At 35.8% G+C, this 26404-nt stretch overlaps 1 protein-coding gene across 1 annotated transcript in view; it reads left to right on the forward strand.

Annotated features, from left to right (window-relative positions):
- Positions 1–26404, forward strand: part of ADGRA3 (adhesion G protein-coupled receptor A3) — a 64285-nt gene that overhangs the window by 19873 nt on the left and 18008 nt on the right. Inside the window, exons 3-12 of the mRNA XM_049795178.1 lie at positions 5411–5482; positions 6824–6895; positions 7786–7857; positions 9443–9603; positions 11456–11669; positions 12633–12797; positions 19486–19687; positions 22844–22993; positions 25649–25810; positions 26088–26291. Coding sequence (XP_049651135.1) covers positions 5411–5482; positions 6824–6895; positions 7786–7857; positions 9443–9603; positions 11456–11669; positions 12633–12797; positions 19486–19687; positions 22844–22993; positions 25649–25810; positions 26088–26291 — 1474 coding nt within the window. The remainder of the gene's footprint in view (positions 1–5410; positions 5483–6823; positions 6896–7785; positions 7858–9442; positions 9604–11455; positions 11670–12632; positions 12798–19485; positions 19688–22843; positions 22994–25648; positions 25811–26087; positions 26292–26404) is intronic.

Genomic DNA, 26404 nt, shown 5'->3' on the forward strand with positions numbered 1-26404 from the left:
AAAATTCATGCAAATGATAGCTGAATAACAGTAAGCAGGTAAAAGATTTTTACCGCCATAAGTGGTAATTAAAGTGTCTGTACAAAAAGATGTTAAATACTTTAATCTCCACTGACTTTGTTAATGCTATGTTTTGCTATGAGTTTCTTGCTGTTTAAATGTTGAAGTAACTTCTTGCACAACTAATTTGCGATGGATAATTTTTCACCTAGTAGATACTTGACTTTATATAGCGTTATTCAAAGTCCAGCAACTTAGAAGCAAACTGCTGTCTTCCATCTGGAAGCTAGCTAATGCTGCCTGTTGATTTTTGCGAGGATAAGGAAGATTACTTTATGTATTTATAAAGTACTATTTTTCATTGTACATGAGGGAGAGAGGAGGAAGAGACAGGCACAGAATTCAGTAAGATATTTAGATAGCAAGAGAAGGGTTTGCTATTTATTGAACTGTAAATAGTGGCAAGGGTTTACCAATGTATTTTTAGGATATACTAATATACCTTTGAAAAGGGAAGATATGCAGTGTGAAGGGACTGTTATTTGTAGACAGTCTACATTTTTTTTCCTCCTGTTTTTACAGCACCAGTCTACAGATATATGGATGCCTGAAATAAAAATAGGAGCTTGTAATACTTTTTCAGACAGTAACAATTTCTGATTTTAATTCTTCTTGTGATAGTGCAGCAGAGCATGTGAAAAGATGGACCCGAGTTCTCCTAGTGGTAGACTTAAACTTTTTTTTTTTTTTTGGAAGTCTTTAAAAGTGATTGGAAAGTGTCAGTATTTTATTGTTTGAATATTACTGAGCAGAGAAATGGTTTTATGTATTTTTGGGGAACTTGTTTTCTGCTCTAACTTTAGTTCTGGTTTTGGTTCTGGAAGCTCCAGCTTTCTGTTAGCTGTGGCTCTTTTAGGAGAAGACTGGGAGTGCTAGGCTAACAAAATATTTGTTTTCCCCATCCTTACCTGCTTCCCAGGTAATTTCTGAAAGATGAATGATGGGGGAAATGTGCTTCTAATCTCTGCTGAAAAATCTGTGCTGTGAAATTGAATAGAATATCCTGAACTGTTGGAAGTACAGAAATTATTTGAAGGAAGCAAAAAGGTTTTCTGGTCTAGGTTCTAGCTTTCGTTTAGTTTGCAGAAGTGTGGTATTCCCAAGCATTTTTTTTTTAACTTTTGTATTCTTCAAGAAATTTTGACTATTGTAGTTCTTCATTGTGATGGGGTAAGCAAAACAAAGTGATCCAAGTTGCTGTCAATTTCTTTAGGTGCAAGGGGATGTCAAAAGGATATGTCAGAACTTTTCAAAAAGTCAAAAGATGATTTTCAGTAACAACTTTCAAATTTTCATTTGGAAAATGTCCAAGTCTCAGAAGCATCTCTTTCATGCTTCCTTACAAACCTGCACTCTCGAGTTGCTTTATATTCTTGTATTACTCTAATATCATCAAAATCAGTGATAGATTTGAGCCAGTTTACCTTTCCTAGAGAGGGTTGCTTGAGCCTGGTGAAACAGATCCAGCAGCACTTGATCCTCACATAAAATTTGAATATGTTGACCTGAAAGCCGAATTCTACATCTGAGACCCACATGCAGTAAACTATTGGGCTTTCAGTTACCAACAGTTTTGGTGGTACTCTAAAGATTTGGTACACTGATAGTGAAAACTCAAGATAAATATAGCCTGCTATACTTTAGGGAGAAAGCCTATGTATGTATAGGGTAGAATTTAAGTCATACACAGTAAATGATGAGGAAACAAAAAAATTGTTTAATCTGTCATAGGCATTTATTGGATCTGCCTGCCTAAAAAAATCTACACCCCATAGAGCTGTGGGAGGGATAGGCTGACTTTATGTAATGTTTAACCTATTTTTGCAATTTCTTTGTCCTCTTCCCCCATTTCCTTTTTGAAAAGGCATTTCATATAGTAAGAGTCCATTGTAGGTAATGTGTTTCTTGTTGGATGTTCATTTTCAAGTTCTGTTCAGGAAGAAAAGACTTAATTTACACATGTCAGTATGTATATATATGCATTGTTTGTTTGTGCCTGCAGGATGCTTAAGTAATAATTAAGACAATCTTTACTGTGCTGAGACAGAAAGCAGTAAATTATAAGTAATACGTATTTATACATAAGTAATTTTTAAGTATGTATATATGCACTTTTAAGTCATAGACAACTGGCCACTGAAACATTTCATTATAAATTCTAATGAAATGAAAGGATTTTGCTTTTTACATGGCAAACCATAGTTACATTTAAGTACTCTTTCATTAAGATAAGAAAAATATCTTAACAAGATAACATTAGGTGTGGTTGTCAGGCTCTTAAAAATATTTTTGCTTGTTGCTAAGTTGCTATTTGCCCACTTAATCACAGATTTGAAAAAGGGTGTTCCAACTGGACATACGAAAATTCTTCATAATGAGAGTGGTTAAACACTCAGAGAGTTGGGTGATGAGGTCGTGAAATCTACATCTTTGAGGTTTTGAGGACTGCACTGGACATAGCAGCAGGGCAGTTAATCTGATTTTAGTTATGCTTTGAGCCAGAAGTTGGACTACATGACTTCAACACATGCCTTAAAACCTAAGTTTTTCTATGATCCTAATCTCAGTCACCTTCTCTGATAAATACAGGGCCATGTTTATCCACAGTGCTATTTAGATTTAAGAGAAAATTAAATTTTTTTTATAGGTTCTCAGTGTAAGATTGCTCCACTGCCTGGCTTGTGGGGTTCTTTTTTGTAGCAGTATTTTTAATTGCTAGATGAAAGATGCAGTTACTGTAAGATAAAAAAAGTATTGATAAGCTAGAGCTTGGGGAAGTTGTAATATTACCCTAACTGAAACTCTCTTCTAATGGATTTCTTTTGGACAGATTTTCTTTTGTTTGGACAAAGAAATATCTATAACTATATCCTGTTGGTTGAGCTTTGCCAAAGAAGAATGATTAAAATTATCCACTGAGATGAGCAAATTTATGTTGCTAAAAATCAGTAGTTTTTATAAATGTTTTTAACACTTATAAATACAACAGCAATTTTAAAGCCAAACACAACTTTCTAATGACATTGTCTCCCGCACCTCCCTTTTATGTGAGAATCCTGTCAGTCTGTTGGTTTAACCACAACTGTCATTTCTTCATTTAGAAGCTGTCCTAGATCCTGGAGTCCTGGCAGTTGCAGCAGCCTGTGTATCAACATCTTTTACTGTTTCTGAAGAGCTGCCAGACATGTCAGCACTATGTTAATTTTGAGATCTTTAAATATCTCTTTATATTTCACAGTTTTCATCTGCTAATACTTTTTGATAGATTAATACGTTGCTAGTGCTTACTAATGACTGCCACTGGGAGGGGGGAAGACCCCCAGACACTCCCCAACTGTTGTAGTTGCACATTGAGAAAATGCTAACACTTTGGGCATTAAGGGTGTTTTTTAAAAATTACTTTAGTATAGTGGTTCATTAATGCTTTGGTATCTTATTTACTAAATACGGAATATACATTGAAAGAGTTTTATGAAAACATGAAAATTGTTGGCATTTCATTTCAAAAAGATTTTATTAATTCTAGTGTAATTATCCTTCTGGAACTGGTGTTAAGTCCTACTAAGTGGAGGGGAAAAAAGCAAAAAATTGCATAAAGAATAGACTAGTCAGTTTTTATCAACTAATCTGACAAAATGTATAAACAGGTTGTGGAAAGTGGTAAAACTCTTGCTTTTAATTTTAAAACTATACTGTTTTTTTTTCCACTGAAGCTGTGGATATAAGAAAGAGGTATATCAGGGAGTATGCTTTGAATTTAAGTAGTGAAATTAAAGATCACTGATAATCTAGACTAGTGGATTTCCAAGGCATGCTGTCAAGGTTTTTTTTCCCTGAGTGTTTTCCACAGTGAGATCTTAAGTTTAAGTGGGAGTTACGTGATTTTTAAACTGTAATTTAAAATATGAACAGTAAATATGCTTTTTCTTCTGTGTCCCAAAGACTGATGGTAAATAAGTTATGAATAACATTTAGTATTCTCAGGTTTGTCATGGGTCTTGGTGGTACTGGGTTTATAAGCCTGCTGAAAGAGGCTTAAAAACATTACAGTCCTTCAGGCTTCCGATACTGCTTTGGAAGTAGTTGACAGTCCCTGCCACCATACAGGGCAAGAAACTAAAATTGAGATAAGAGAAGTGTGTATATGTCATAGTTTTAATGAAAATTACTGCAAGGTAAAACTAAAGTATTTAAAGTATTCTAAATGTTTATTAGATGCAGCATTGAAGTGTGATGCATGTGCCATGATACTGTCTGTTGTACCATGATTTGTTAACCTGGCTGCAGGAAATGCTGTTGTGAAATCTTGGGATGAATTTATATTTTTGCTCAGGCATGTTTGTCTGATGGTAGATGTAATCCTCTTGTACTGTTCTCTTTCAGGCAGAATTATTAATGTTGTGGTAGATTTAGGGGATGTTTTTTTCTACCCTTGCTTACTAAAACATTGCTTTTAATTGAAATTACCAATTTTCTTTTCAAAAGCAAAATGTTCACATATTACCAAGGAATGAGAATTTTTTCTCATAGTAATAAGTGCCTGTGAAGTTTCAGATAGTATTATAGTAAAATTCTTGGATGAATAAGGAGCTAGAAATAATTTTAGCATTCATGCAGTAATAAAGTTTGTTCAAAACTGTGTGGATGCTGGCAGATGCTTTCTGTGACCTTTCGAATTAAGCTGTATCTGCAAAATATCTCGAGTTAGGAGTTAAAACTCCTATATCACTTGTACAATTAATAAAGCAGTTAAATAGCATAGTTATTTTATAGTTCTCCTTATAATTTCCTATTCTGGAAACTTAAGATTTAAAAATATGTGCTCTTGAGTTTTTTTACCAGCTTTATTTGGGATTCTCAACTAGGGCTTTGCTTTTGTGCCAGTAACATTGGTGGAAACTTTCCATGTTGTGTCTTTGGTGTATTTTTAGGATCTTGTTTTGCTTCTTTTGGTAGGTGTTGGGCACTACTAAAGTATTTAAAATTCAGTAGGCTGAAGAAGACAACACTGTGCTAAACAGTTTTTTATGGTGTAATAAGCAAATGTTACACCCTGAGCAGCTGTAATCTATTTGGACACTGTGGCAAAGTATCTTTGACTCTATACTCTTTCATGTGATAGGAACTGATAGAATATTTAAAGGAATACACATGCTGTTTATATTCTTATTTCTATTTAAAATGCAGATTTTCAAATTTTGAGAGATACCATGTTAGAGAAAGCAGAAATGTGTTGTATAGGTTTTTTGGGCAGTTTTCGAACAAGTTGAGGCAAGTGTATCTTCATGCATGTGTATCTGTTTTAAAGGGTAGTTTGTGGCAAATATAATGTCTTAATTTTTCTCTACAGGGACCTTAAGAACAACCTTATTAGCACTATAGATCCAGGAGCTTTTCTGGGGCTTTCATCTCTGAAAAGACTGTAAGTAGTATATCTATCTAGTCAGTTTAAACCAACCAAACAAAAAAACCCTGAGAGTAGATAAGTCTTGGGTTCTGCAAATTTAGACAGCACAGCTATTATATATTACAAATTGAATATGTGTATGCTGTCTAAATTACACACATACATTTATATAAAACAAAGTCTGCTTTCACTTTTATGACTGAAGAACATCCACTGCTTGTGGCTTTGCAGTTTCACTTATTTTTACTGACAGTCTCTTGTATTATTCCTTCCTTTTTGTATTTCAGTGACTTGAAACATCACTTTGTGAACGTTCATTCAGAGCTTTGATGCCATCAAATCTGGCTTTAAATGTTAAACTCCTTATGATCCCCACCCCTCCCCGAAGGTCACACTGGAACACAAGAGTCCCTTGCTATTAATACTACACTGAAGTTACAGCGCTGTTAATGCTGAAGGTTGTGCCAGCATTCCCATTAACACATTTTTGGGGGATTTATACCTTGGCTGTAAAAATTCTGTCCCAGCTCAAAGTTGAAAAACAGGACCTCAGCATGATGGCCCCTTTTTCTCCGTGCCCCCCCCCCCTTTTTTTTTTTTTTCCTTTTTCTTTTTTTAAAACACTCTTCAGATTTTTGGAATATCTGGGACAGCTTTTAAGTCGTAGTGATGACGTCTGCCACCGCTCCCCCCCCCTTTAGTCAGCATACAGCTTTCCTTCTTAAATTTTTGTAGTATATATGTTCATTTTCACTGATCAGATGATCTGGCTGACTTAAAAGGAAATTTTGTTGGTAATTGCACTTTTGAAAACCTTAAAAATAAAGCTGAAGGACTAATTTTGGACCATTACTAATTGCAAGCTTAATTTTTATTCTTTTAAGAATTTTTGGCAATTCAATTTAAGACCTACATAAATATTTAAATATTATATATTTTACAATGTAATTATGAATATAGAAATGGTCCTGTTTATGTACAATAAATGCACTAGTATAGGTCTCTTGCACGTCAGAAAATGATGTGGCACATGTGATGAATGTACTGTACAAATATGAAAATTTACTTTGTAGTGATATAAGGCAAGCCTGTTCTAAGGGAATTTACTGGTAAGGCTAGGCTCATTTAGCAGTATATGGGCAAACCATTATTACTTTAGAAATGGGATAAGGACTCTTATGTGCATGTGTGTACACCCATATAGCAGTATCTTTGGGTTTTGCTGAAAAAGGCTAAATATATATATGGTGCAATCTGTTATTCATGAATTTTAGTTGAAATACTTCTGTTTGCAGACTGTATGTCACTTGGAAATAAACCAGTTTATTCCAATTTTTGCTTTTTTCCTATTTATAGAGACTTAACTAATAACAGAATAGGCTGCCTGAATGCAGATATATTTAGAGGACTTGTAAATCTTATTAGATTGTAAGTATAATTTATTGTATATAATTTCACTTTTTAAGTTTTAGTCTTCTGTAAGTTAACATTATTTGTTTCAATGGGAGTAGTTTGTTTTAAGTGTGTGCTTGAAAGACATGCAGTGCGGCTATGATTGTGGTTTGTTACTCAGTAGCAAGCTTAAAAAAAAAAAAGGGGGGGAGGGGGAGGCAGCAGGGGCAACCAGAACCACAGTACGGGGTGCCCTACTTTGCAACCATTTTCCAGTTTCTTGCAGGGGTGGGGGGGAGCAGCAGACTGTACAAAATATTTTCCCAAGAAAAATATTTCAGGGTTACAGAATCTTTTAATATCCTACCTTTTACCACGACATCAGCATGGTTGTGTTTTGCTGGCTTTCTTGCATGTTTCTTCATTTACTTTAAGAAAATAACATGTAACATTATGGAATGTTTCTTTGCCCTGATTGTTAGCTTCTTATGCAGTGCTTTCACTGATACAGAGAAACTGGGATGTACAATTTTTTAAAATATATTCTGCTAGATCTAATATGCTTCTTATAGCATGTTAATAGCAACACATCAGTTCACTGTGAACAACAAAGTCAATTTTAAACATCTTGAAATGTGTGCTCAACATATGCTAGTTGTTGCTTTAAATAAAAATAAAGTATTTGCATTCAATCCTTGTTGCCAATCTTAAAATTCTTCAGCCAAAAAAGAAGTGATGGGGAACAGTTTATTTTGGGATTTTTGCAGGGCAGACCTGATTATTATTCTTTCAGTCTTGTGAACTATGACAGTGTCATAATAGTATCTTGTAGGTTTTTAAAAAATCCCTCTTCAAGATAACATTATTTTATTTCAAATGTCAGTTGTTTGAGCATGAGTTCAAATCATGATATTTCTATTTCTTAGGAATCTTTCTGGAAATCTGTTTTCTACACTTACACAGGGAACATTTGATCATCTTGGTTCACTAAAGTCTCTGTAAGTATTTACTGCATCTAATCTTAATTTGCATGATCATTTGTATTCTTAAAAATAATTGTATATACACTTGCTTGTACTACAGTCTTGTGGTTTTAATTTTAAAACTCATAACAGTGGTTTCTTTATCTGAATAAGTGCATGGGACGTGTACAGATATTTGGGTGTTTATATAACTCCTTCAAAAATTGCTTGGTATTTGTTACATAGTTCTGAGAGAACAAAGCTATACTGGCATCTGGGCTTCTGAAAGTTTCATTCTGTATGCATCATTTATTACTTTATATTAAATAAACAGTGGTTTAAATGTTTTTTTGAGAAAGGGAACACATACTTTTAAGGAAGACTTTAGTCCTCGAAGAACAGTATAGTTTTGTTACATGTAACAGTGGGTAAATCTCAACCTCATGTTATTTTTCTCTCTTTGAATTTCATGAGAGTTGTAATCTTGTGTAAGGAAGAAAGCAAGTGAAAAAAATTATCAGTGCTGATGACTAGCTTGCATTTTTCCCTGGTAGTCATGACAGTTGGCTCACTGTACTGGGACTTTCTCAAAAGCTCTGGTTTTGACACAGAGTTAACTTCTTGTTTTTAAAGGCAAATGTTTCTTTCCCTCCTCTGGCTTCTTTTAATTGTTCATAAGTTGTTATTCCTAGTATTTTAATTGTGTACATAAAGGTTGCTGTCCAAGAACATCACAGGTCTGACAAGAGAACCTGGATATAACTGTTGCTATTAAAAATGTGTGTGTCTGGAGGAATTCCTGTGAACAAAGACCAAATGGAATTTCACAGGCATGTTGATTTAGTATTTGAAGTGTTCTGCCTGTGATGCTGTGTTATCCTCTAGACATTTGCAAAAAGAAAAAAGAAAACATGTTTGCAGTAGAGGTAAAAACAGTGTAGACAGAGTGATACATTTTGGTACTTTTTTTTTTAACTGCTTCTAAACAGGTAGAATATTTGTGTTCTCTTTTTAATTTAGCTGAATACAACACACACCGATGGGGGAATCTGGTCTGTCATTTTAGTAGAAAGTATTAAATTATACAGAGAAGACTTTATGAATCAATGAAAAGCCTTATATGATTTTCATATAAAGCAGAATAAAACTACCACTAAAATTGTGTGAATAGTGGTTCTGAAAAGAGAAATAGGTGAGAGGCTATTTTTATATTTCTGTTGATATTACTGTTAAAGCATTTGATTGCTAAAATGAAGCAATCAATTGTGTTCTTAAGTTATGCTGATGCATATTCAAGCAATTCCTTGTTATTGCTCACTTAAATAATGTGAACTCCCTCCATGAAGGAAATTACTAGAAATTTTTTCATGCACAAGTATTAAAGATATTCCCCGTATTTATGGAGAGGATTCCTTTCCCTGGGGAGCGCATACTTTTGTTTTCAGACCACAGCTTGCAGAGGATTAGAGTATCTTCCAATATGGGCAACTGCTGTATTCTAGGGTTTGCTTGTTGTCCGTATGTCTGTGACAATGAGAGGCATTGCACAGCTGTTGATGTCAAGCTTTCAGACCTTTGAGTGTTGCCTTTTATCACTGTGAATACCTATTTTGTGTTGCAGAGAATTTCAAACTGATTATCTTCTTTGTGATTGCAACATACTGTGGATGCATCAGTGGTTAAAAGAAAGAAACATAACTGTACGTGAAACTAAATGTGCCTATCCCAAGTCACTTCAGTCGCAGACGGTGACTGGTGTTAAGCAGGAGCTTCTAACCTGCGGTAAGCTCTCCTGACAACTGATACTTATTTTCTAATGCATTCCATATTCTGTTAATATTAGTGAACAGACTTGTTTCCTTTGTTTTGTTTCCCTGAAATTCAGCACATACATGATAGTGGTGGGTTGACCCTGGCTGGATGTCAGGTGCCCACCAAAGCCGTTCTATCCCTCCTCTCCTCAGCTGGACAAGAGAGAGAAAATACGACAAAAAGGCTTGTGGGTCGAGATAAGGATGGGAAGAGATCACTCAGCAATTAGCGTCACAGGCAAAACAGACTCAACTTGGGGAAATTAATTTCATTTATTACCAATCAAATCAGAGTAGGATAATGAGAAATAAAACCAAATCTTAAAAAGACCTTCCCCCCACCCCTCCTTCTTCCTGGGCTTAACTTTACTCCTGATTTTCTCTACCTCCTTGCCCCCAGCAGTGCAGAGGGACAGGGAATGGGGGTTGTGGTCACATCAGATGTTGTTTCTGCCACTCCTTCCTCCTCGGGGAGGACTCCTCACTCTCTTCCCCTGCTCCAGCGTGGGATCCTTCCCATAGGACGCAGTCTTCCATGAACTTCTCCAATGTGAATCTTTCCAGTGGGCTACAGTTCTTCATGAACTGCTCAGCGTGGCTCCCTCACAGGGTCACAAGTCCTGCCAGGAGCCTGCTCTGGCGTGGGGTCCTCCCCGGGCTGCAGGTGAAGAGCTGCTCCACCGTGCACCTCCCTGGACTGCAGGGGGACAGCCTGCCTCACCAGGGTCTTCACCACGGGCTGCAGGGGAATCTCAGCTCCTGCGCCTGGAGCATCTCCTCCCCCTCCTGCTTCATTGACCTGGGGGTTTGCAGGGTTGTTTCTCTTACATGTTCTCACTCCTCTCTTTGGACTGCTGCCACACAGTTTTTTCCCCCCCTTCTTAAATAAGTTATCTCAGAGGCGCTACCACCATTGTCGCTGATGGATTTGGCTTTGGCCAGCAATGGGTCAGTTTTGGAGCCAGCTGGCATTGTCTCTGTTGGACATAGGGGAAGCTTCCAGCAGCTTCTCACAGAAGCCACCCCTGTAACTTCCCTCTCTAACAAAACCTTGCCATGCAAACCCAGTGCAAGTGGCAATAATGATTCTTTTTCAAAGGCTGTTCTTTAGTCATGATTCGGTGGTGTTTGCTTCTGGAAATAAATAATAAATAAATTGGCGATCGTGGATGTTAGTGTGTAGAAACTAAGGGTGAAGTGTGGTCTCTGGAGATAAACTACTTTTTCCTGCTAATCCATGTTTTTCAGAGATTTTTACCTAAACTTCACAAGAGGAATCAGAAACTGATAATTTTTTTCCAAAGTCTAGCTATGTGACTTAAGATGTGCAAATTATTCCAAGCCCAGATTTCTGAAGGCCTTCATTTTATGACTCACTTTCCTACGTGTTGATTCTCTTGTTGATTAGCCTTCTTGTTGTGATGAAACCATGAACAACTTGCTTAAGTGTTGTTTTAGAGTTATTCCATCTGACAGAGTAATAAAACGTGTGTGTGACTTTGAAATCTAGTGAGAAATTGTGAAGAAATAAAATGCATAAATATATTTTTTCATTCAAGTTTATATTTTTCACTCTTTTAGTGGGCTAGCAAATTATTTTTTAAACGTGTTAAAGGAATACACGTTTTGAAAAAGAATTTGATGAGAATTTGTATTTTTTAATATCTGATGCATCCAATGTGGTTTTTGTATAAAACTTGCAAGATGCAGCTTACAAGGAGTTTTATCAATAATTGATACTCAGTGTATTTTTCTCCTCTTTTGAAAATTATTTGTATAGCAGATTCTTGCTATTGATTGTGCTTTTATTTCTTGAATTCTAGAACCACCACTTGAATTACCATCTTTTTATATGACTCCATCTCACCGTCAAGTTGTCTTTGAAGGAGATAGTCTACCCTTCCAATGTATGGCGTCGTATATTGATCAAGACATGCAAGTCTTGTGGTATCAGGATGGAAAGATAGTAGAAACTGATGAGTCCCAGGGTATTTTTGTTGAAAAAAACATGATTCATAACTGCTCACTGATTGCAAGGTGAATTCATGAAGAGAAAATGTATTTCTTTTTATTTTCTACTCTGATTTAGTGACTATTTCCATAACCAGTAAGGCCCCCTTGTATCCTCACTGAGTGAACATACATAGACAGAAACATCCCAAGGAGGGATGTAACTTCACACATCTCTTAAATTACCCTGGTTTGGTCACTGTTGCTAACTATTAAGTTTGAGGAGGGATGTCTAGAGATTTGATGAGTCAAACCCACCTGCTTAAAACAGGGTTAGTTAGAGCAGGTTGTCCAGGAGTGTTGCAGTTGGGTTTTAATTATCTCCAAGGACTACCCAATGCAGTTCATGTAATATATATTTGTGGTAGGATGCATTTGTTCTCCTGGAACATTAAAATTGCAAAAACAAGGCATTTAAGTGAACTACTCCTAGATTCTTTCCTCTTCCTTTTGAGCACACCACAGTTGGTAATATTGAGGATTGCCAGCAGACATCTATAATTTATTCTGCCTGCAGCAGATTTTTGATTCATTCAGCATCTACAGGGTAGTTATATATCCTGTAATTGTATTAGTAAATTAGGGCTTCTACCTTTATCACAAATTATGCATTTGGGAAGTTATTTTAGTTTGGCCTTTCTGGAAAAACTATAAAAATTTTGTGTTGAAGATCAATGATAACACTTGGGGAATTGGGATTTCTCATCTCTTCTCTCTGAAGTCAAGGAACTTTTTCCCATGGCTGTTCTTTTTCTTTCCTACTCTGGCAAAATTGAGAGCTAAAAGAGTAGTAAATATTTCCCTGTTAATTACAGTACATTGATTCATAGATAGTTCTGGTTTTGTAAGATCACACAGTTGTATGTAATTGTTTGTTTCTTCCATTGTCTTTCTGTACTTTATTCATCTTTTGGTAAAAGGTTATATAAATTTTATTGCAAGACTGTTGAGTTTTATTTGTTTATTTTATTTTTTATTTTATCTTCCCAGTGCACTGACAATCTCAAACATTCAGGCTGGCTCCACAGGAAACTGGGGTTGCCATGTGCAAACCAGACGTGGGAATAACACAAGGACAGTAGACATTGTGGTCTTAGAAAGTTCTGCACAGTACTGCCCTCCAGAGAGGGTTGTGAACAATAAAGGGGATTTCAGGTTGGTAACCTCAATTTTTTTGCAGAGAAAAGAAAAGTCCATTTAATTTTGTTTTTAACTACAGTATTATTCTTTAAAGACACCTATGTGGATGTTCGTTTGTAAATGGTGTGTAATAGATTTTCAACTGTTCTAAATTAGTATGTGTAGAAAGAATTATGCACAACTATACCATGAAGTGTTAAAGTTTGAGCCTGTTAACTCACATCTTTGGAGGAGATGGAAATTAAGCTATGATATTTGAAATATATAAATGAAATTATCAGAATAGAGTAAAACTTTTTAGATGATCTGTAAGTTAGAGTTGGATCACATACTAATGAGAGGGGAGGGGGGCAGTTCCACCAGGTTATCATTCTCTTTTTAAAAACCTCCTGCTTCTGTATGGCAAAATCACTATATAAGAAATATGTGATATAGGTTTGGTTTTTTTCCCCTGTAAGTATTAGGGTAAATAATATGAATGGTGCTTCCTTTTAACGACTGTTGGGACTGTAGTAGTAGCTCTGATGTTCCATTGTGTTGGGTATTGTAGAGTATTTTATCTTTTGTTCTTACCTCTTCACCTGTTTTCCCTTTTCTGATCTTTCTGCTGCTGGTTCACTCTAACAACACGTTACTCCTGGAGGTGCCAGCTGTAACAGATAGCTTCTGTATAGATTCTCTATATGTAAGGTAATTCCCTTTATAACTACTCTGTGTTGTACCTCCCTGCAGTAGCTCCTACTGAGAATTAGTGTATGTCATAGCATATGTTTTCACTATGGTTTGTAGGGTTTCTTAATGTTGTAATACCTGCTTTTACCCACTCATTTAATTTCACTTATGCTGCTTGGCTATGTTGATCTTCTGCTTGATCTTTTGTTTACATTTCTAAACTTTTCTTCCTTTCCCTGTGTACGTTAGAGTTCTTTAAAGTCATCTTCCTTCTATACAGCAAATCTAAGACCATAAATCTTTTATTTTAAGAAATGAAAAGTAAGTTAAAACATGTTGCTGAGACATAGTTTTTGGGGGGAGAAAAAACAATCTTTCAAGTACAGAAGGCCTTCTCCAGTTGTAGCAAAAATTCAGGTAAAGTCCTGGCTGAGAGCATTTGTTTTGAGTTCATCTTTATGTTCATCAGTTGGACAATTTGAGAAGAAGGGTACCCGAGTATGAGGAAATATTAGTAAGGGAAGTAGTGTCAAGATCACTTGCTGCACAGAGGCAATTTGGAACTACTGAAGAGCTTCACTTTCACATTGTAAGGAATTATTTATATGAGAAACTTTGTGCATATCCTCTTTTTACACTGTGGTGGTTTCAACTGCAAGGATGAGTGTTACATTAGAAAATGAGAACTTCCTTCTTAAGATAAAAGGTGAAGAAAGTCAAACAGATGCATGCTGTATTCATCAAAGAACACATCTATTTAAATCACTTACGCATTTTTTTTTATGATACAAGTGTGAATCGTTCTTCTTTGATTTGCCATTAGAGGTGAAAACAGATGGTAAAGGCTTATTTCAAAGTGTTTTCCATTAAATTAACCTGTGCTGTTCAGTGGCTGTTCAGTGTAATAGGATTTACCCCCTCTGGAATTCAGTAGAAAGAAATAAGATTTCAGGAAATGTTCAGCTTATCAAAAAGTTCACTATGTCTGGGTTTACTATAACAGACTTCCATTTGTAGTTTAGGTAGAGTAATAATAAAGAGTAATTTTTCACCTTTGAGACCATATGGAAATAAGGCTTTGACTAGTGAGAAAATGGTTCTGAGCAGATGGCTGTAAATGATCCTAGGTGAATTTGTTTTTATAGTCTTTTAGTTGGAACTGGTTAGTCATTTTAGCTTGGAAGCTGTTTCAAAACTGGCATCGAGATTTTTATCCCTTCAGAGATGGGATAGCAAAGCGTAGTGAAGGAGGATGTTTGTCTTCAGTGTCTTTGGCTCAGTAATAGTAGTTTAGCATGAGTTTGTAAAGATTAGGTAAAAATTGTCTTCATCATGAAATGTATTTTTTTTTAAATTTAGATATTCTTTTAAGTCTTGCTCAGATAATATCCTTGAATATGTTCCAATACATGATTAAATTGAAAATACAGTTAACATGTTAAAATGTAACCTAGTTCTTCTGCTTCAGTAAATCCTTCAACTGTTGTGTTTAGAATAATTTTATGTTGGTAGTTGATAGAATTCTTTCTTAAATATAAGAATTATCCTTTTGAAAACTATTACTCACTGGGTGTAATTAATCTTAAGACTGTAATTGTCATGCTGAATTTAGAGAATTACTAAGATGCAATAAGAAAAAAAAATTAGACTACCTGTAAGCTAATGAAATTATGATATAAAGACTTATTGTAACTGAAAGTTATTGTTGGTTTAAAGTGAATGCTTTCAAAACAGAATTAATATGCACGAAGGAAAGGATTCTTTTATAATCTCATGGTCTGCCTTTTTTTCCTGAAATGAAATTACAGTACTTAAATGTAAATGAACCATCTTTTCCCACACAGCTGTCTACTCTCATGTATGTGATAAATTTTGAGCACCTAATTATAAACAGTGATGAAATAAGAGTGTTAATACAGTCCAAATTTGCACTTCTGCTAGCAGTTGGGTAAACTGTGAAAGATACTCAAGCTTAGGCTCACAAGAAGTTAAGAATGCAGCCACACTTATGTAGCCTTTGTTTGCATGATGAGAATTTCATGTCATTAGTCACCTTGTGAGCCCTGCTGGAGGGATGTCCTCTCTGGCTTCGTGGAAAGTGGAGAATGCCTCATCAGCTCATCTCAGAGAGGTATTGGGAGGAAACTGTTCATTGCTGAGAATGGTCTAGGTTAGCATTCACTTAGCAAAAATAGGCAATAAGGGAGGTGTAGTTGCAACTGGAATTAGTTCCCCTATCTCATTTGCCTCTGGGCTGCAAAGAAACTTGTACCCACACGGCGGGTATCGTGAATAGGCGAGGAAGGAGGATAAGGGACACTGTTCCCCATGAAGCGCTTCTCTTAGTGATGCTGCACATTTGTGTTGTTTTTGTGTAATACTGTGGTAGAAAGCTGGGAGTTTTAAATTGCTCACCTTTTATGTCTAGTTTAGTGGAAAGCTTTCTAAATCATTAGATGAATAATATATTAGTTTTATTAGTAAAACGTTTCCGTAGATATCTACATTTGTTATAAAGGTAGCACAGACTGTATGACTGTCTGGCATTGATAGTATTCTTTTGAGAAGATCATGGTAAAAGATGATAAAATGCTGTGTAGGGAGATGAATGAAAAGTAAATGTAGTAGGAATAAAAGGACAGTAGCAAAAGGGAAAGAGATGGATTAAAAAAAATAGGGGAAGTGCAGAGAACAGGGAGAGAAGGCAAATAATCTTGTGATAATCTAATAACATTTCAAGTAGTGTTAAACACTGAAACTCTCGATTTTTTCCATTTGATGGCTACAGAAGTTCCAGAAGATACATATAGCTTAGAAATTGTACTTGTTTAAAAAATATAGTAATTAAAGCTCTCTTGAAAAACTTGCTTTTTGTTTGAGTCTTAGTGTCTCATTCTGGTTTCTCTTTTTCTAATTCTTTAGCACTAGGTGTAAATAGTGAGGAAAGAAATGGCACATGCCGTTTTTCAGTGACAGCACTTATCTTGGAGATTGTGTCATACAACATCTGTCAGGACTGCAGAGTTTAAATTATCCTAAGTCTGTAAGGTGATACATTCAGTCAAAACTGAGCCAACCATGCTTTAACTTAAAATGCTTTGGAAAAATACAACTTTCAGAAAAGTCTAAAGACAGAGACAGATATCTCTTTCAAAGTGGCATCTTTGATGTAGAAACTTAATACTAGAATTTCAGTGCTGATAAAATTGTTTTGGAAGTGATGTTTTGGCACTCCATTTTCAGTGTTTCTAGAAACCTGACTCTGCATTCTGGAAGCTGACGTTTGGGTGTATTATGCAAGGTGTTTGTGAGCCTGTATGTCTTCTAATAGCTGTACTAGTTGATTTATTAGTTGTCTTCATCTGCCTGTTTACTTTTGAAGGCTCATTATGTATCCATAAGAAGTAGGAGCATAGAAGTAGCTCATCTTCGTACTTGTTTTATCAGTCCGTGTTGTTCAGAGTTTATTTTAATTTGTCCATCCAGAAATTTCAGAGACTTAAATAAGTTTACATCTATTGTATCCCCTTATCCCTTCCTCCCTTCCCAGCAGATCCCTAACTTGCTGTCCGTGGTCAGAGTTGGCAAGACATGATCCAAAGTGATGTTTTTGTTAGCTTGCTGGAGTGCATGTAGTGTTCCACTAAGGTCACTACTGGGATTGCAGCAATTTACGAAGGCTGTTGTGATTTTTCTAAGGAAGATTTTTGTCCTTTCTGCTGGCTTTTCTTCTATACGGGAGAAAAGATGGTAAATAATTTACATTACCATTGCAGAATCTGTACCTGTTCTTTGAATTAATTTACATTCTCTAAAATGCCTGTATATAATTCCTGGCATTTAAAAACTGTGCTAATTCTTTTTTTAGTTTTTTTTCTTCTTTCTTTTAACTACCTCCATTGCCACCAATTCTGATATAAGTTTTCCTTTCTGATAAAGGTTGGTGACAATTCTGTTAATTTCTTGAAGTGGCTGCTGAGGCTCTGAATTTAAGTGTATGCATTTCCTAGGCTGGATGAAGCTCTGCTATGATACTTAAATAATCTTCAGTCTCTTCTAGTATTCAGATACTATGGTGATGTTCATAATAATAAGTTTCCATTTCTTAATTAAATGAAGTCACTACAATATGGACAACTGATTTGTAATGCCAAAGCTGTTCTAAAAGGTAGTAAAATTTAAGTCTTTATTTTCTATTTTGGTTTGTTGTAATTACTGTCTAGTCTTTTCTATTAGATTCCTTACTGACTTTGAATTCTTTTATGGTTGTTGCCATGACCTGTGCATTTTAAGGATGCCACCAGCAGCTATCTTAGGTTTGGGCAACAAGCAGCTCAAAGTAATGTTTGTCAAAATCTCCTGAAGTAAGAGTCTTTCTTCCATTACTGAATATGTTCTGTTGGAGCTGATTAGGAATAAATAGGAATTTGAGATAGCGAAGACTTTCAGTATACCCCAAAAGCTTATTTTTTTGCATCATTTAATATAATTGGGAAGAGTAGCCTTTTGCCTTCGTCCATCCCTAGAGTTACTCTCTTTGCGAAAGAACTATGATAAGTCCCAGCGTCTTCAGTAAGAGAAGTTAAGTAACTGATTAATAAGGAAGAAGAATGCAGTTACTTGTTCAGTTTCTCTGTTTTGGCAATATTACTTAAATTATAATTTCCTGAAATGGAACATTCTTCAAGGTGTTTACTGCAAACATAGAATTTATTTTTTTTTCCAAATGTATATATGTTCTGCGCATCTCTTAATTTAGATGATAGTAGTGACTAAATGACCACTTATTGAAATGCAGTCCAGATGTAAAAGCAAACACAGTGTAATCTAAAAGAATTTTTTCTTCAACCATTTTGATTTTTGGAGACAACTGCTTTGTGCAAGGCCCTTTGAAATACTTAAGACCGAGAAGAAGTGTATTAGCTCTTAAGGCTATTCAAGGAGCTTAACTTAATTATGGTACAGAAAGCCTGGGATGATCAAATGAAGCTCTCTTTTGCTCTCGGTTTTAGTTAAACCTTACATGTTGGGTTATTGGATTTGAGATACTTAGCATTCTGCAATTTAGGTATGTATGTTTTTTGCTTTTAAACTTTAAGTGTTAGTATTCTGAGTGATAAAATACTGCTTATACATATCTTAACAGGAGAGAGGGCCAGAAGCAGGGGCAGGCCAGTATTCCTTGTCCCTGTCCTCCTCTCTTCTCAGCATTGCAGCTTAATTCAGGCATGGTTACTTTCTATTCTTAAGTTTCCTTCGAATCTCATGAATGATCAGTGCACTAAAGGTGTATTGCAATTTAACTTTCTGTATGTATTCTTTATTTCATTTTTATCTGTGTATAAGTGTATACAGATAAAATATGCACTAAAATTTTGGAGGAGGAAGTTAAGAGAATGTTAGAAGTTTTCTCAAAAAGTGCTTAGTTCCATGTACCTTGAGTGAAAAGAATTCTTTTCTACTTAACTTTATGAACACTTTCTTTTCCCATTAATTTCTATTTAATGTTATGTTTGGTTGCAAAATCTGTCAAAGTGGTTGTACTACTGCTACTGTTTCTTAATTACTGTATCTGTAGTCTTCTGTTCATATCTGCAGTTTAGTATTGATATGTATGCAGTCATTTGAAAGTTACATTGATGCATGTGAATGTAGAAAGCTTGCAGGGCTTTCTACTATGTATTTAACTTTTTATAGTGTTAATATGGAATTTTTCATGAAGAAGGCAAGGGTTTTTTATCAAAAAAAGGTAAACTATTTTTAGTAATTTTATAAGCACCTTTTTCTTTCTACCTGCAACCTCATAAAAAAATTAAAAAAAAGCATGCTAGCATTGGAACTCATTTTGTTAATAGTACACAAATATGAACAGCTTGAAAATACTGAAGGCGAGCCAAAGTGGCCCTTTAAATAGTTTAGAGATGCTTAGTTTTGAGTGTCTCCTTTATTTCATGTTGTAGCGCTTAATCCTTTTATTTACTTGTCATGTAAATTTGTCTAATTTTTTTTTTTTTTGCCTTTGACTCCCCAGGTGGCCTAGAACATTGGCAGGCATCACAGCATACCTGCTGTGTACACGTTACTCCGCTGGCAGTGGGATATATCCTGGCAACTCACAAGATGAGAGAAGAGCCTGGCGCAGATGCGACAGAGGAGGTTACTGGGCAGAAGAGGACTACTCCAGGTGCCAATATGCAAATGATGTCACTCGAGTTCTTTATATGTTCAATCAGGTAAGTTGTACATTTCTATAAAATCAAATTCTTTAATGAAAATAAAAACTCAAAAGTCTTTCTCCATTTTTTTAAGCTGGTAATACTGGTGGTCTAGATGAATTATGAACACATGCCTCGAGTACAACAACAGAACTTGTAGGTTTATGTTAAGAGTTTGGTTTTAATATCTATTTTGAGCGCACCCAGATTGAAAGTGTAAGGAATATTTAATTCTTTGGTGTACTTGTGTGAAGCATAAGAAAACGGTACTTGTCATGACAGTTCTTGTCAACTGGATGCACTGTCCTGCCCACATGCTATAAAGAAACAAGGCAGGCTGAAGTTGTAATGGAGAACAGCTATTTCCATTATAATAATAGAGAGTAGTCAAACTCTGCTCTGCCTCTGTTGCTGTAAACCCCTAATAGACTGATATGGGGCCAATGAGAGTTAACTAGTGAAAGTAGTGAGTACTAACTAGGCTTCTCTAATCTGGTAGTACTTAGCAGGATTCAAGAGATTATTCTAGATTTTAAATGTAGCTATGAAACAGAATTTTTCAGCTCCAAACTCCTTTTGAGTCTTATCTCTAATTAACATACTTTCACAAACACTGTTCTGCAGTGATGTACCCAACCTTGTATGTATAGGCGCTGTATTGTAAAATACTCCAAAAAGCTTTGAACCTCTGGTTTAAGCTTGATGTTTTCCAATATGTATTGTCAGATCACTAGCATCAATGCAACAGGTGAAACTATGGCGATACAAGAATGTTTTTTGGTGCGATGGTTTGGGTTGTTGGTGTTTTGGGGTTTTTTTTGTTTGTTTTTTTTCAATAATACAGCAATGCCACTTGAGTTGATGTTGGTAGTGCCACCCATGTTTAACATGGGCAATGATGCTTGTCTGACCTCTGGGTAGGATTACTGTGTGTTGCCTGTGTTTGGAGTGTTTCAATGTGCAAGCTCATGTTATTTTAGAGAAAACTTCACACTGTGTATCAGAAGCACCACAGCCCCTGACTGGCACAATCAGGATCTAAACTGATCCTTGCCCTTTGGATGTCTCAGATTATATACATGGTGAAGTCTTGACGTCCAGTGGCTTGGGCTAAATCTAGTTTGAGGCCAAAGCACTGAACTGCATATTGCTGACTTGCTCCCTCTGTGTTCAATTACTTACTAATGCAGACATAGCTTTTTATCTTGCTGCTCAGGTTCCCTGAGGACCAGTGGGCACTGGTGTAAAAAAGGCGGAAAGAGTGGGAGGGACAGAAAGGGAAAGGACTGCCTGTTCTGGCCCAAGATGAACTTAGGGGCTGACGTAACTGTTTGTGCTCTGCTGCTTTACATTCTGAGCACTAGAGGTGCATGCTGTGGCTTGGTCACAAGCATGTTTGAGGGCTGGTGGTCCTTAATGACTAGTTAGCAGGTGGGAGGTGATGCCAGGGATCCCTTTGTTGTCCCTTTGTGGGACACAGCAAGGTTGATTGATTGCTTGAGAGCTTTGATGCTGCTGGTTTGCTGTTTCCTCACCTGGGAATTCATGTTTTCCTGCAAGGCCTGTTACATCTCAATGCTACTACTGCCTATGTAGCGTAGCCCAACTTTAGAGTTGCAACTGCTTAGGAGCCTAGATTGCTTCGGCCTGTTAGAATAGCTTTTAGTTAGCCAACGTTTACCAGGTTGTGTAATAATGTTGCCAACTTTGTGTTAGGAAGTTTAAAATGTGAGGGTCAGATTAGTATCTTCAGAAAAGCAGAAGCAGAAGTATAATTTCCATGTGTGAAGTAGATAACTTGCTATTATCTGCTTAAAAATACACGCACGCAGCTATGCTATGCTGAAATAGAAGTTTCAAATTTATTTTTTCTTTAAAGGGAGAAGTGGCATGTTTTGGTTTTAGGAGTTGTTTTTACTCATTAGAGCCTTCCTCTTTCTATGTGTATTAGGTCTGGAATTTATAGCAGTATTCTGCACAGAAATTTATTGTCTCTTTGAGACGAATATTAAATGTTATATTATTATAAGCATCTTTAGAGCCTTTGAACACTAAGGTAGTAGAAATCTTGTTTTGAACATTAGAACTCTGCCAAGCAATTTAAATCAAGTAGAAGTCTAAGTTTAAAATGGAGTGAAACTTTTGTGACATTTATACAAGAACATTTATATTTCACTGTTCGTGTTTGTGTATAGTACAGGTATAGTTTTAGGTGGAAAGAAATTCATGTTTAAAGAAAGTTCAAAGAAATTATACAGAATATCTGAATTTGAAAGTTGACTTTGTTCAGTGTGTGTTATGACTTTGAACTTTATTTACTAAATACATGACTTTCAGTGTTTTGGGGAAAAAAATAATCTTCCATTAATTGCATTTAAATCTATGTAGAAGTGCTAAGACCAGCAGGGACAAACATGTAGTTGTGCTTATGTGGCACATTGCAAATTCAGTTGGGCAGACCAGATATCTGTACACCAAAAAAACGGAGAGATGGGACATTTTGGATTATCATGGATAAACAGCATCTGAACATAAGCTGATAACACTTGCACAGCGTTCCACTGTACTAAGTGAAATTTCCCATTTTTGGTCCCTGCTAGCTCAGGCATGTTGATTTTGCATACTATTTAGTGAAGAATTTTTCAGCATGGTACTTGTTTCAGGAATGAAATCATGAGCTTTGTCAGAGAGAGGATCTATCTTGGTGGGGTTTTTGTGTGTGTTTCATTCCAAATGCTTTCTGTAATTACAGGATCAAGAGTGAATGCTACAGCAGTGGTGTGTTTGAATTTATTTGGCTTATCATGCTATAAAATACCGTATTTTAGAAGCTTTGTGTTGCCATGCCTAGGCTCTGGTGCAAAGGAAAACAGGCATTTGACAGTACTTTCTCCTCCCCCCCGCCCCCTTTTCTTGGTGCAGCACCTCTCTCCCTTCTAGGGCAACAGGACAAAACACAGTTTCTGGCTGCAGGTACAAATGCTGGTTCTCTGGCTTGTAGGAAGTGTTTTTGCTAACAGATAAGCTGGTAGTCCCTGGCTGCCTAAAACACTCTGATCCCTATGGAGATTGCTATCCTCTTTCACAAAATGCTTATTTGTTAATTGCTGAAGTGTTTCCTGTATCTTGTACTTAATTTTCACTTCTTCAAAATGCTTATGTTTCTCTATGTAGATGCCGCTCAACCTTACTAATGCAGTGGCAACAGCAAGACAGCTCTTGGCTTACACCGTTGAAGCAGCAAATTTTTCTGATAAGATGGATGTTATTTTTGTGGCTGAAATGATAGAGAAATTTGGAAGATTTGCTGAAAAATATAAAGAGGTAACTGGATAATTTGCCATCACTTTAAAGATAATCAAAGTGTTTGTCCTTAAGTATTCTGAGCAGTGAAACCTTCTCAGCATTAGATACAGGCACTGAGTTAGTGGATTATCAGATTCTATTCCATGTTTTTGTTTGTTTAGTAGGTCCCTGAAGTGCTGACCCATGGTCACAGACTTTGCATTCGCGCTGAGATGATCCAGCATTCACTGGACCTGTAATGTGAGTAACACCTCTGGTCAGCACTGGAGCAGGGAGATAGGTACAGTAAGTCTGTTTTTATTTAATATGGAGTGGGTCACACAGGTTTTCATTGGTATGTTCTTATGTAAAAAGACAAATAATGAAAGCCTCAGAGATCCTCTCAATAATGAATAAAACAAGACTTATCTTCTCCCCTCCCACCATGGTAGGCTGTCTTTATTCAGTATTGAGCTGTATCTCTAAGGTTTTCAGTATTCCTATATCTTGCAGGATATAAGATAAGACATTAAAATAAAATCTTAGAGAACGCTCTAAGAGGGGAGAAAAATGCAAGTGGTTGAATAGTCCCACCAGTGGGTAGGAACTCTCTGTTTCACTGCTGAACAGAGGTTATATTGATCTCACTGTACAGTGCATGTTGGGAAGTTGGAGACCACAATGCCTCAATTTTAACCTTGCGCAAAAAAAGGCCAAATTTCCCCATCCACCCTCAGAAAACCATAAATGCTGGTTGTAATTCTTTGCAGAATGCCTTGGAGAAGTTTCAGGCTAAATCTCCTTTTTACAATCACAGCTTGCGTTTTGGGGGGTTTTTTTGGTGTATTTTGGAATTATACAAGCAGTTCATTAAATGGCTGATTTTGTAGCCAGATGAAAATAGGACTGTGTTTTAGATTGCTGCATGATTTGTTACATTATAAAGATATTCTTTTCTCAGCTGTGTTTCATTGTCTGTAGAGTGACACAATCTGGCCTTACTTTGTCATGTTTGAAGGTAATAGATGATATGAAAAAATCCAAGTTAATTTTATAGGTAGTTTTGATCTTAGGCAATGTATTTTTTTATCTTAATTGGTTTGATTTGAAGTGAACCTTTGATTTGCTTATATATTCAAGGAACAGGACTGCAATTTAATTATTTTTAGTGGCTATTAATAAGACTTAGTTATTTCTTATTAGGGTATTACTCAACAAACTTCTTGATACTGGATTCGCTTATACCATCTTATTATCAGTTCTTTAGTTTTTGCTACAGTGGCTATTCTGAAACATAAATACTATAAATTATTAAAAGCTTCATTTAATAGCTTTTTCATGTCAGAAGAAGAAACAAACTGAAGACAAATGTTCAGAAAGTTTTTAACAGCTTGTCTTAAGTTAGAATGCAGTTGAAAAAACTTGTGCGTACCTTGATAAGCACGCAAAAGAATAATGTGTAGTATTTTTTTTAAAGTATGAAACAACTTCAGTCCTGTGACTTCAGGATCTTAATATTGATACTTTATTGTAAAACCACCATTTGTTAAGGTGTAAAACGTTACCAGTTTTCAAGTAGGAATAAGTCATAATAACCATCTTCAAGTAATTTAACTTTCATTTGTTCTTAAGAATTTAATGAAAAGGGCTGCAGCCTGCAAATGCTTCTTGAGGCTCTGATAGCTGTTGAGAGCGTTTATTGACTGTGGCTTCTGTCCCTAAGAGATAGTTCTTAAAACAGTTAATATTTTTATATTCCCATTCTTGCATTTATTTTTAAAGATTTAAAAAAAGAACAACAAGCTACTGTGTTCTCTACATATGAGTAATATTCTGAAAAGGAATTGGGAAGCCTGGATGGTAAAGGAGATGTCTTCCCTACCCCATCCTGTCTCTATTTAAGCAGAAAATTCCAGTCCCTAAATTTAGGCACTGTGAGTTGGAGTTCAGTCAATTCAACTAGAAAATACATGCACCTTCACTTTTGGTCCATTAATTTTGGTGGAGTTGTGGCCTAAATAAATGAATTCCCTTTACAGTTGTATTTGTCATACAGAAGACAGGGTAGGGAGTGTGAGCTTAAACTTAACAACAGTGTAATTGGTGATTTGAAAGCAGCTCTGGTACCTATGGGTATTTGCTGTCTGTCATGTATAAACTGTGACCTAAAACAGTTCATGCAAAATTGAAGGCAAGCAAGGAAAGCATCAAAGAAAAGGTAGACATAGTGAAAGGAAGAGAAGCAGAAAGGCTGCACGCTAATTTTTGCTTGTATTACTCTTTTCTTATTATCTGCCTCCGTATACACAAACTGTATTATTGTTGATTTATAGCTTAGTTTATTGATTCTAGGTTTGAAGTTGATTATAAATAGTCCTTTTAAATAATTAGTACAATAAAACATGGAGTATTACACTCTTTGCTTTTAATGAAATACCTGTATTTCTCATGTTTTTGATTTCTAAGTATAATGTAAACAGATAAATTACATTGGCACTACAGTTTTCTTGGATGGAGGTATATGTGCGAGTCAAAGTATTTCAGTATCTCAACATGACACGCAGTGATTGAAATAGGAACAATCAATTTCCTTTTGCTTTTTGTGCTGACAAGTCATTTTGTATTTTCTGATAATGATCCGACTTGATGGCTGCTTTCAAAGATATAAAATGTCTTATTTCTCTTCCCTGTTAGCTTGGAGATGTGATGGTGGACATAGCAAGTAACATTATGTTAGCTGATGAACGTGTTTTGTGGATGGCACAAAGGGAAGCCAAGGCTTGCACTAGAATTGTACAGTGTCTACAGAAAATTGCTATGTATCGGCTTGCTAATGGAGCTCAAGTTTATTCTACTGTAAGTATAAATTTATTTATTTAGAAGACATTTTGCTGGCTCTTGAGTTTCAATAGCTTTTTATATTTCTTAATGGATATTGGCATTATCTGAAATGCCTACTATTTCTGTAGGGGAAGAGAAATAATCTGAACAGATTTATCCTTGCCAGATAAACAGAAACAGTTTTCTGTGTGGTTTTTTTCTGTTATGGCAGAGAATCCCTTTAAGATTATTTATTATTCTTCCTGTGGTGTGTAAAACTATTTAAAATAATGTTTGATTTTTGTCATCACAGTACTCTCCAAATATTGCTCTTGAGGCTTATGTAATAAAGGCTGCTGGTTTCACTGGGATGACGTGCACCGTATTTCAGAAAGTGGCTACATCAGACCGTACAGGACTCAGTGATTATGGGAGAAGAGATCCAGATGGAAATCTAGATAAACAATTAAGCTTTAAGTGCAATGTTTCGAATACACTGTCAAGTCTAGCTTTAAAGGTCAGATACTCATTGTTTCCCTACTGACTTTGTAATAGTGTCTTAAATATAAGCTTGCTTTCCAAATGCTTAATATTATTAATTTCTAATATTAAAGTAGTATTTTATGTAAT

Source organism: Accipiter gentilis, chromosome 3 (genome assembly GCF_929443795.1).
Source record: "Accipiter gentilis chromosome 3, bAccGen1.1, whole genome shotgun sequence".
Taxonomy (NCBI): Eukaryota; Metazoa; Chordata; class Aves; order Accipitriformes; family Accipitridae; genus Astur; species Astur gentilis.